Here is a 12,230-nt window from a genome sequence, read left to right as displayed (position 1 = left end):
GGGAAGGGCCGTGTGGGCTGCGAGGAGGGACCTGGGGATCTAACTTCTTCCCACCAATACTATTTTCATACCTATCCTAACTTCCATCTTAGGGACACCTGGCCCCTCCAAGTTCTGAGAATTTGGTGGATTCTGCAAAGCAAATGGGCTTGTTCATGGCTGGCTTTCTCCCTTGGAGACATTTTGGGAAGCTAGGGAAGCTGACACTGAACAAGGTATATTCTTCCGTCTCCCAAAGTTTCCAGACCTCTCCTCTCCGCCGCCATCCCTCTCCTCTCCTCTATGGCTTTGTAACTTATGCCATTTCATTCTTTTAGGTCATCCTAAAGGGGCTTGGGGGGGGCAGAGGAAATACAAATGTGTCCAGTCCACTGTATTGAACCACAAGTCCCTGTCCATTTTACAAGCATTTTCACACCTGTGCACAGATGTTCGTACAATTCATTGATTATTTGCATGTATACTTAAATTTTTTTCTAAGCATAAATGGCCTTGTTTTTCCATTTAACATGAGGTTTGTGAGTTCTACCACACAGAGATCGAGCTCATTCCTTTCACCATGGCTTAGGGAGTGCTCCCGCGATCAACAGACTGCATTCTTTTCCATCCATTTCTCTATCGATGCGTCTCAGAAACACAAGTGACTGTGGTCTTTGGATCAACACACTGGCTCAATGCAAATTCTAATCTTTATTGTTACAATTCTGAAGCATAACTTATCACAGGGAAACAGTCAGTCTTTTTACCATCTGCCAGTGGCAAGGGCAAAAACCCTAATGGTGGGGGCCTGAGAGCCCAGAGAGAAGGCCCTTCCAGGACCAGGTGTGAGGGGCAGTGGGAGAGTGGCAGGATGGACAGATGTGGACACTAATACACACACACACACACTCTCTATCTCTGTCTTCAGGGAAGGGTTTTCCAGAAGCATCTGCTCACACTCTGAATTATTTTTCATGCCAAACCGAACTTGCTGAAGAGAAGTGAATTAAAGGCTTAGGGGAGCCTTGCACCCCAGCTGGGGACACAGCTGAATGCTGCTCTTCAATGAGTGAATTCACGGTATCCACCAGAGCCCCTCCTGGCTCCATAAGCTGGGGAGAGGCTGAGCAGAACCTGGGGAGGCTGTCACAGGGGTTCCAAGAAACCCAAGCAAGGGCCAGGTTTTGACAACAGCTCCTGAGCCAGTCTCGAGCAAGGGGAGGATGCTGCTCCGGCTTCCAGAGCCCTCGGCAGAGGGAAGGGTGGGCGAGCTACTCATCCCGCATATTCTAGGACCCACTGCTTATCTCTAGGGGCCAAGCTCAGCTTTGAAGGGCAATGTTCAGGGTTGGGTTCTTCTTCCATTAATCCAAATATGGAGAAAGCCCAGCCCAGTGCCCTCCAAAACTGCAGTGCATATGGGAGGGCCCCATAAGGTGGGTCTGCAGGCCTTTCTGGCCCAACCCAAGACAAGAGCAAACTTAAAATGAACATGGAGGTAGACTGGGGGAGGGTGCGGGGGAAGGACAATAAATAAAGGTCATGGCTGAGTGGGATGGCTGTGGTGGGGGGTGGGGGGAGGGCTCCCAGGAGAGAAGGGGCAGAAAGGCACTGAGTGGGGGGAAGGAAACTCAGCCCCCCAAACACTGGTTTGTTGAGTCAGAGGTCACGTCCAACCAGCTGAGGGCTCCAGACTGCTTGCTCACCAGACCCTCCCAGTTTTCTTTCTCTCTCAAACTCTTCCACTGGAAAGTCTGCTCCATGCACCAAATGTGTCTCTGCCAGGGCAGGCAAACGGGGCCTTAGGAGGCCGTGTCAGCAGCGGGGAATTGCCCAGGTGTGCCTTTTGCCTTTAGGGGATAGAAAAAAAAGACCACTATAAGGTGAGCAGAGGCGGGGTCCCTCCCCAGCGACAGCCTGAACTTTGGGAATGGTGTGGGAATAGAAAACTTCCCTCAGCTTGTTTTATAAGCCCTGGGACCCCTTCTATGCACTGGGCCACATGGCCTCTCCCGTTACCGGATATTTGCCGAAGACCTACTTAGGGTAGGCACTCCACAAGAATGTTGCACTTCACCCTCCCCCCAACCCACAAGGAACACAGTGTGGTCCCCACTTTAGCAATAATGGAACTGGGTGCAGAGAGATCAAATATTAGGTTGAGTCATATTGATGCCAATATCTGACTACTTTGATCTATAAAAAGGCAATTTCATATGGTTGAATCTGATGGTTTGCCCAAGTTCACATGTCTGTGGGTGGCAGGGCTGGGATTAAAACATGGTTGATTCCAAACTGTCCCCTGAGGGGGATTTCAGGAGGCCAGAAGTGGGGGAGAGGATCCACTCCACATACACGGCCACAGGGCCTCCCTCTCCCAGAGCCCTGCTCACCCGTGGCCTCTCAAATGCTCTGCCCTGCAGCTTCTTGGCACCATCGAGGCAGGAGAAAGGGGAGGAGGGAAGACAAGGAGTGGGTGAGAGCTCCCACAAGGCTTCCCCGTGGGGGGGCTGCCAGCACACACAGCCTACCGGTGGGGGGTGGGGGTCAGCTACTGTGCTGATCCATGCATGCAACGCATGCCCACGGGCCCTGGCCCAGAGATGCCAAGTCCAGCTGGGGCTTCTTTCTTGAAGGAGACTGGGGGCAGAACTGAGGTCCTTCACCCTGCCCACCCCCATAGCATGATGCTCCCAAGTTGGCCAGGTAGGGACAGTGGGCACAGCAGGGTGGAGCTTGGGTTCTTGCCCTTGGTTTCCACACCCATCAAAAGGGGATAAGAAGCCTCCCATCTACTGCTCCAATAGAACACAGGTGGCCCTCAGAGGTGCGAGGGCAGGCGAGGCTCCATGCAGCCAGCTGCAGTGGTCCTGGATTCTCCCGCTGACTCAGGTCTGGGCTGTTCTGGGTGAGTTGATGCGGCTTCTTCAGCCACATGGTAGGTGGTGGTAGGTAGGTGACCTTTCTGAAGGCCAAGGACTGTCTCCTACCTGCTCAGGCTGAGCACACAGTTGGGCTTGGTGAGGACTGGGTGGCCTGGCGCAGTAGGTACTCTTGAAACAGGAGTTACTAAGGCTACTGGAGATGGGGAAATGCTTTGAAAGATGACACGTTTCACAAAGCAGAGGTTGGTAAGAACCATCATTATGATTACTAAGAATGGATGGGGTGGTTCCCATGATTATCTGGGGTCCCTCTCTCTATTCATTGCAGGCAGGGGTGGGGTCTGGCTCACGTCGGATCCCCCAGTGCCCGGCACAGCACTCAGTAAACAGAATTGCAAACATCACTAGCACTCTCCAGTTTGGGCGGATTGAGTGAGGGAAGAGGACCATGGGGAAGCAGAAGAGGGAGAGGTGGATGGGTTAGAAGGGCAGCTTGGTACTCACCGGGGCTCTTTGGGTCTTGCCAGGGTGGGGTGCCCGGCTGTGGGTCTGCAGAGCTGGTCCTGGTCTCGCTGGCCAGGCTGTTCTGGCTCCCCAAGAGGTGCCTGGGCCGGCGGGTGGGGCCCATCTTGGGGGACTCCATGCTGCCACCTGCAAGAGACCACGTGTGGGCTCTTTGGACCTTGAACTGAGACAGGGATGATCTCAGCCTGATAAGGAGCTGATCTAAAATCTTCTCATTTGGGGGGCGACTGGGTGGCTCAGTTGAGTGTCTGACTCTTGATCTCAGCTCAGGTCTCGATCTCACGGTCTTGAGTTCGAGCCTCGTGTTGGGCTCCACGCTGAGCATGGTCTACTTAAAAATAAACAGATAGTGGGGCGCCTGGGTGGCTCAGTCGTTAAGCGTCTGCCTTCGGCTCAGGTCATGATCCAGGGGTCCTGGGATCGAGCCCCGCATCGGGCTTCCTGCTCTGCGGGAAGCCTGCTTCTCCCTCTCCCACTCCCCCTGCTTGCGTTCCCTCTCTCGCTGTGTCTCTCTCTGTCAAATAAATAAATAAAATCTAAAAATAAATAAATCAATAAATTGAAAAAAAAAAACAGATAAGAAAATAAAATCTTCTCACTTGGAACTGTAGTAGGTATCTACGGGATTGTCTGCTCAGAGCCCCGTACCTGCTGCCCCCACATGGCTGCCATGTTCTCAAGAGATCCTACCCTCTGAGCAATGCTCATTGGTCCAGGATATATGAAGGTCACTGCATAGGCCTTCAAGTCAGTTAAGAACAAGTCACCAACATGAAAACCAGCAACGAGGAGTTTTTCCTGCCTTCATAGAATGAGGGAGAAGGATGTATATCTCCATTAACCCAATGAAATTTTTTAAAATGTTTGTTTATTTAGGTAGTCTCTACACCAATGTGGGGCTTGAACTTGACCCTGAGATCAGGAGTCACATGCTCTACGGACTGAGCCAGCCAGGTGCCCCAATGTATTTTTTTTTAAGATTTTATTTATTTGAGAGAGAGAGCACGAGTAAGCGAGAGAGAGCACGAGTGTAGGGGGGAGGGGTGGAGGGAGAGGGAGAAGCCGACTCCCCAGTGAGCACGGAGCCTGACAAGGGGCTCGATCCCAGGAGCCTGAGATCATGAGCCAAAGGCAGATGCCCAATTGACTGAGCCCCCAGGTGCCCCCCCATGGGGTTATTTTTAAAAGATTTTAGTTATTTATTTGAGAGAGAGAGAATGAGAGAGAGAGAGAGAGCACATGAAAGGGGGGAGGGTGAGAAGGGGAAGCAGACTCCCCGCCCAGCAGGGAGCCCAATGCGGACTCGATCCCGGGACTCCAAGATCATGACCTGAGCCGAAGGCAGACGCTTAACCAACTGAGCCCCCCAGGCACCCTCCCAATGGGGTTATTAATTGCTGCCTTTACTAACTAAGGAATCTTTCCTCAGGTATAGCTGTTACTGAGCAGAGCTGAGCCGAGAGTGCAGAGGCGGGGTCTGAAATACTGGCTCCATCTTTTCCTATCTCCCACACCCCCCTGGTCATAGCTGAGAGCTGGTGTGAGGGAGGGTTCAAGAGCTCTGTGGGGGGCAGGGGGGCATGTAAAACCTGCCCTGGAAACCAAGGCAGGCAGGTGAGTTTCCTTTATACTTTTCTAAGAATCCTTAGGCTGAGAGGCCTAACAGATCATCTAGTCCAGAAACCCGTGTCATGTCCTGCATGGTCTCCACCTACTGATACTGACCACTTGGGAAACTGTGCTGAAGAGGATTCTGAGGCCACGTAAGGCTCTGTGGGAGAGTACTGCGATCAGCTTGTAATGTCTGCCATGGGCACAGGAGTGGGAACGGAAGTACATGTGCCAGGCATTTGCCATCTCTGATCTAGCCTGAACTGCCATCCCCACCGGGAATTCCTTCCGTTGTCAGCTCCGGCAGATCACCCCACCTTGGTCCCAGAACAGCACCCCGAGGTATGTCCTTCCAGTCCGGGATAGTTATTATAAAGCTCTCTGCTTATGCACTAAAATCAGCCTCCCTGAAATGTTTTTCAAATACCCCAGTTCTAACCTCTGGAGTAACTCTGAATGATTTGGTCCTTTTCCCAGGAAGGCCCTTTGTGTGTTTAAAGGAAAGAAAAATGTGCCCCCAGGCCTTCTCTGCACCAGTCTCCAGGTCCTGTTAACTCTCATTCATAAGACAAGGTCACAGAGGAGAGCTCAAACTCTAAGACACTTTGGGGACCACCTGCTCCATCCCATCTGTGCTAAATAGAGGGAAACAGAGGCCCAAGAGGTCAAGGTATGTATTCAGGGCCCCACCATGGTTTCACGGAAGAGCTGAGCAAGCCCAAGAACTTCCTACCTGATGTTCTCAGGTCTCATCATTCACGAGACAAAATCTCATCCAGGGGATGCTCACAGGGAGCCTCAGGAAGAGTTCCAGGTGTGCAGGCAGGTGTGCTAGATCTGCCCTCCCCCCTCCACCCCTGCACATCCATCTGGGCCTCCTTTCTGTCCCACTCTGCAGTGGTGCTAATGCTTAGCACCCCTCCCCCTCCCGTCAACACCAGCTGGGGAGCCACGATTGGAGGAAGCAGCCACGCCATCTGCACGGGGTGGGTGGGGGGCCCTTCGGGAACAAGCAGCATCCTTGCTCTGCTTACCTGCCTCCCCGTAGGGCTTGGCACCTTTGGGCTCCCCGACCCCCGTCAGAAGAAGCCTGTCCTCCAGGCTAGAGGAGCTGAGATCCGAGTCACTGTCACTGTCACTGGAAACCACTGGAAAGAACAGACACCAGCACAGGAGGTTACCCCTACTGGTCACTACCAGCAGGCATGTGGGATAGAGGGGCTGGGGCAGGCCTCCCCTCTGCCTGGACAAAGCGGCTGATTATCCCCTTGGGTGCAGGACAGCTGCTCTGAGGCTGGCACCTGGCAATGCTCCGGGTGCGAGGCAATGCTGTTTTACCTTGGAACAAGGCACAACATCACAGGTACAAAATTTCCGGTCCTCGCCAACCCTTATAAAGCACTCCAGGCACTTGACATATGCTAGCTCGCTGAAGCTTCAGAACAACCCTGGCTGACAGGGTTGCGCTCATTTTACAGGTGAGGAAGCCAAGGCACTTGCCCGAGGTGGTAAGTGGGAGGGCTGGGGGGTACCCACCCCGGCAGACTGGCTCTACACCCCGTGTCTGCAACCACTCTGATTTTACTGGAAGAAACGAACTGGGAGCCGGCAGGCCTGGGCGCTCATCCCAGTTCATCCAGTCATGTGCAGTGGAGCCTTGTGAACGCAGATGGGAGCCAGGCTGATGGGGTTGGAGTCCCAGGAGAGGGGAGGATAGGGAGCTCTCCCGGTGAACACCCGCTGTGGTAGAAACCTTCTTTTCTGGACTAAATGGGACCTATATTTGGCTGGTGGGTCAACAGTGGGAGTCATAACACAGGATATATTCATAGATTAAACATTCTGTTTTAACTGTCAGCATAGAAATGTACATCCATTCACCCATGTTTTCATGGAGGGCTTGGGTGTTGCTTGAGATCAGGCCCACAGGGTCTTTCATGTCTAAGCTGCGTCCATATTGCCGTGTCTGTGATCCCCAGGGGCAGGGTCTCTAAACTGGAGCACAGCTTAGAGACGCAAGCAAAGTGGGATGAGTGGAGGATCCTTCTCTGCTTTTCCATTTCTTTCTCCTGCTTTTTACAGTTGTCCTGCCCACACCTGATTCAATAGCTTTTTTAAGCAAGTAGCTTCTCTCAAGACTTTCGGAAGTCCTGGTTTTAATGAAAACAACTCTGTCCTTCCTGGCTCTTTTCATCCGTTTACGTAACATTTAATTAAGTGATGTCACTCTAATACCAAGTACAACAGCACAGCAAGGTCTGGGATCACGGGTAAGCAGCTCTCACAGGGGACTGACTCGGTGGATGGGGTGTGCGTCCGTGTGCCTTGCCGGGGAGTGCAAAGTGCCGGGTCCGGAGGGAGGGCAGGAGCAGTTGGGCACTCTGCCCGGCATGGGGCCAGCCGCCCAGACAGCACTACTACCCATCAGCCCCGTGCCCCAGGGACCCGTGGGGTGGCAGACGAGATCGGAAATCCAATCAATCTATGCCAAGGGTGGCTAAGCTAAGAGGCTTCAAGTGATGGGCCAGGCCCCTCGTGGAGCAGTGTGCAGAGGAGGATCCGGAGCCAGCGTCGGAGCCCTGCAGGAAGGAGAGTCTGGTCAGGTAGGGAAATCCACTGGGGTACAGGAGCAACAGGGGCAGGACCCAGGCCATGGAGCTTCTACCTGAATCTAGGGCCTTCTGGAAAGCCTTTATGCCTTCAGCCTGTGTCACCTTTCAGCAAAGGGAGTCACAGGTCACAGAACTTGGCAACCGGAGGGATGGAGCTGGCCATCCGTTCCAGCTCTAGGAGATTCTCCACCCCATGCTTCCATAGCAGAATGTCTGGTACCACACAGGGCACTTGGGGAAGAAGCCCTGATGACAGCTTGGCTCTTCTCTCTCCCTCAGCCCCACATCCTGCCAGCTTTGCCTCCTAAGTGGTTCTCCAATCGGTTGCCTCCTCACCATGGTCGCAGCCCCTGCTTAGCTCAAGACCTGTGTCTCCAGGCTGGACTCCTTCAATAGCTTCCCACCTGGGCCCCACCTGTGGGAACCTCTCACTGCGCAGAGGGGAATGCTCCAGCTAACACGAAAATCCTAGCCTACCCTTTATTTATTTGAGAGGGCGCGAGCACAAGCTTGGGAGCGGCAGAGGGAGAGGGAGATTCCCCGCTGAGCAAGGAGTCTTGATCCCAGGACCCTGAGATCATGACCTGAGCAGAAGGCAGACAGACGCTGAACCCACTGAGCCACCCAGGCACCTCCATCCTGCACAATCTTACCCAGGCTTCTCCACACGGCTGGGTTCTTACCAAACTGCTGGTCAGTATCTCCTCCAGCAACTCACTTCCTACTGCCCAGAATGCCCTGCCATGGCTCTTCTCCTGGCTTTTTGTTTATTGATTTATTTTTTTAGTAATCTCTACACCCAGTGTGGGGCTTGAACTCAACCCCGAGGTCAAGAGCTGCACGCTGTACTGACTGAGCTAGTCAGGTGCCCCTCTCCTGGCTCCTTTTGGACATCTCCTCCAGGGAGCCTTCCCTATCACCTGCACCTGGCTGGCTGATGCCCTATGCATTCTGCTACAGCCACTCTCTGCTTTCAGAGTGTGTGTGTGTGTGTGCCCTTCCCCCAGCAAACTGCGGGGCTCCTGGGGGGCAGGGGCCAAAGTGCACCACGAATGAGGCTGGCACGCTTCTCCTGCACAGCCTGACCCACATGGGTGGGGCGACAGTGATGTTAACGTGATTGTTCCCAGCTTTTCCTTCCTCTAGCTGCTCAAGGATTTTGCCTTTTCTGCTCTCTTTTCCTCCTGGCCTTCCCGAAAGAGTTCTGCTTTGGCTTTGTGGGCTTTTGTGATGTAGAATCAATAGGAGCTGGGGATTCAGAGGGGCTCAGGTCCATATGCCCCTTCATAGTATCTGAAAAGTGCAAAGGCCTGATTTATTTTGCAATTGCTTTGCAGGTCCCAGACGGGGTTTCTTTGATCATGAGTCAACTGACTGGACCTCACGGGTGTTGGTTTTATAAGCATTTACGTATTTTTGACTCACTTGGTGACTAAGCACCAATCCTGGGGGTCCCCGACAAAGGGAGTGGGAGGTGGGCAGGAGGCGGCGAGCAGCTCCCCAAGTCTCCCCTGGGGCAGCTGCAAAGAAATCAGGGAGGGTGGTGCACCCCCACAGCAGGGGGTCTGGCAGCCTGTTAAGCAGAACAGAGTCCCTGAGGGGAGCTGGGATTGATCTCCAACTGGCTTCCCCACGTCTCCAGCAGAGATGCTTATGCATAATGTAGTCATTCTTTCGTCTCCCCTATGTTCAGTCTTCCTTCTTCCTTCGATATGCAGGATCTTCATAATTCTGGGGCCAGAGGGGAGGTGGCCTGGGGCTAGGGCAGGGGGAGTGGGGGTGGGGGACAGGCAGCTCCCCAGGGTTGAAACAATGCCTGTGTCCTTGGGCGCTACCGTGCAGGTGACCAAGGCTGCAAAATACCAAGTGCTCCAAAGGAGCCGATGGGAGAGGGTGTCCCGGGGACTCAGGTTACGGTGGCAAAAGCTCGTTTATCCTGCTCCTTCCCCCTCCTCTGTGGCCCACCATGCGCAACGTTGGGTCACGCAGGTCCCAGAGTGACCTTAAATTGCAAGAAGACTGTGCCATGTTGCACCGGGAGAACAGCTTTTGTTGTGAGGAGCAGGTCTTGTCCCAAGCGTCCCAAACTTGGAGGCCAAGTTCTGGCACCATGCTGTCTAGTCCCCACGTGCCTAGGTTGTGCAAGTTCTAGAAAAAAATAAGCCCTCCCCGAGTTAGGCAACTTAGGCGGTTGACTTGTTCTTTATCTCCTTTTACAGACCCCAAATGCCCACAGCCACAGAAAGGGGGAACAGTTCCAGATGACAACTGAGCTCACAAAAGTGTTTTTACAGACCCCAAATGCCCACAGCCACAGAAAGGGGGAACAGTTCCAGATGACAACTGAGCTCACAAAGGTGTCACAGGGCAGAGAACCAGCCAACCGACAAGACTCATCCCCTTGGCCTGTGCCTCCCTCCCTTGCCCGAGCATCCCTGCTCATTGTGTCTGTGACTCTGAGCTGGGGCCAGGCCTCAGCTTAGAGGTCTTTGTAGTGCAAACCCAATCCCATTCTAATCCACTGTAATAAGCTCTACTTGAAAGAAAGAAGCCGGCAGTGTCCACGCCTGGCCTTGGCATTTACTGTCAGTGGGGAAGAAACACACCAAGAAGACCCTGCTGAGAATGTCCCTGGGCAGGACCCAGGGCAAACACCATTTACCCACACATTCCTCCGGCAGCAACGGAAGAAGTTTTTCTTCTTCCCCCCCTCCGACTGTCACCATAAAACCCACATCTTGGCTAATTTGCCATTCGATTGCCAATTGCCACCTTTCTTGTCGCCCAGCAGCTGTGATCGTAAATCTTCCAGGTCTATTAAAGAAGCTTTGAGGCTCATCAATCTTTTGGCCCTTGCTCTTCCATCCTCAACAAAACACTCTATGTGTCTGAAGGCTGATTTCTCCTTTCTAATTCCCCCCAAGACAGTCTAGGATGGCTTGGTGATGAGTGCTTGTATTCAGCCCACGCCTGATTTTGCAGATCGAAGATGGGAAAACACTAGGGAGAAGACTGTCCCACTCATCTTCCCAAGGAGGAGGAGTCACCAAATGGACTCACCTGGGCTCTGCCAGGAGGCAGGGAGGAGGGGGCGCCTCCCCCACCCCAGCGGCCTGAGACCCGGGACCCCTTGCTTGGGGAGCTGGCATCCCTGAGACTTTCCCATCATGCCCCAGAAGGGCTGCCCCACTCTGCTCAGCTCTCCTCCTCAGCAGCGGCTAGCCCCAGCGCCAGCCATGCCCACTTCTCTGGGGATAGGCCAGCTTTTCTTTTTTTTTTCCCCTGGCTCACTCTTAGATGGGTTTGCAATTTGACTGTCACCATGGAAACTCAGAGTTTTGGTACATGAAGGTGGGGGGAAGTCTTCCCTTTTGGAAAGTCTCTCCTGACTGCCTCAAAGGACACATGTAGCAGCTGCTGTCCTGTGAAGACACCTTGCCTGGGATGGTCCAGGCGACAGGCAGGATGCTGGCCACTTGACCTCACAGCACTGCATTGGGATTTGGGGGGACCTAGCTCCTGGCTCTTCTCTGCCACCACCTGTCTTTGTGACCCTGGGCATCTCTCAGGGTTTTATCACACACAGAGAGACCAACCTGGACAGCTACTCGGTCTGAACCCTAGGATTCAACCTCAGGTTGGCTCTGTTTCATCAGCGGAGAGTGCCCGGGGTCCCTCTCTGGCTGAGAGGTGGGGAGATGTGACTTCTGGGCCACAACATCCGCCTGCTGGCGCAAGGACAGCCCGTGAGACTGGGAGGCTTCCAAAGCCCCCAGAAACGATGGGAATTAGAGAGGAAGAGAGATATTTTCAGCAAACATTCTGCCAAGGCAAGGCAGATGGTGGAAAATTTTGCATACTAAAACCAAAATAAATTTTTTTTTAATGTAAAGGGAAGATGATAAAGCCCCAGGGAATGCACAGACATCCCCAATTAGCCTTACCCTGCCTACCAGGCTGCAGAGGGCAGTGGCAGAACTGTCCCCACTGGGACAGGTGAGGGCTGTCTCACCTGCAGAGAGGGCCAGGCCTGCAGCCTGAAATCCCACTGAGACGCCTCCCAAGTCTGGGGCTCTGTTTGGTGGTCGCAGAGGGGAGGTATGGGGTAGTGAAGGGGCACTGGCTCTGCTGGATCCTTTTCTGGGTTGTTGTGAGCATCCTCGAGGTAACTCAGATGGTGTCTGGCACATGGGAGGAGCTTTTTGCTTGAGGGGCTCCTCCTGAACTCATGGCCCACACCACGAGGTGCAGGGCTGGCTTCTAGGGTCACAGCATTTGGTGCCAGGGCCAACCTCACAGGGGCTGGCTCGCCTTCTCTGGGGGGCGTGGATTCCTAGGTTGTGCTGGAGGCACGAGATGGCTTCAGGGGCCATTTGCAGGCTGAGCTGGGATTTGAGCTGAGGTCTAGCTCCTGCTGAGACCTCTGCTCTTTCCTCCCCTCCCAGCAGGCAGGGCACCCGGCAGTCTGGCCTCGTCCTCCCCTCTGAGCTCTGCTCCCTCAGGAGTCTTCCCCTCCAGGCGGGCCAGTTCCTCCCCAGTCTCCCCAACACACCCTTTCTGGGTTTCTCTCCGGGCCTTTCCCACCAGAGGCAGGCACTGCAATGTGAGTGAGAGACTT

At 53.8% G+C, this 12,230-nt stretch overlaps 1 protein-coding gene across 1 annotated transcript in view; it reads right to left on the bottom strand.

The window, feature by feature from the left end:
• Window positions 1-672: 672 nt before the first annotated feature.
• The window catches only part of RPH3AL (rabphilin 3A like (without C2 domains)), a 137,622-nt gene continuing 126,064 nt past the window's right edge, over window positions 673-12,230 (bottom strand). The window contains 4 exon segments of the mRNA XM_032428844.1: window positions 673-1,829; window positions 3,369-3,398; window positions 3,400-3,515; window positions 6,035-6,148. Of these exon segments, the coding sequence (XP_032284735.1) occupies window positions 1,782-1,829; window positions 3,369-3,398; window positions 3,400-3,515; window positions 6,035-6,148 (308 nt within the window). The 3' untranslated portion in view covers window positions 673-1,781.

Source organism: Phoca vitulina, unplaced genomic scaffold, assembly GCF_004348235.1.
Source record: "Phoca vitulina isolate PV1807 unplaced genomic scaffold, GSC_HSeal_1.0 scaffold40, whole genome shotgun sequence".
NCBI classification, from domain to species: domain Eukaryota; kingdom Metazoa; phylum Chordata; class Mammalia; order Carnivora; family Phocidae; genus Phoca; species Phoca vitulina.
Note: the sequence above shows the minus strand (reverse complement) of the source record. Positions and strands in the feature narration are given on the sequence as shown.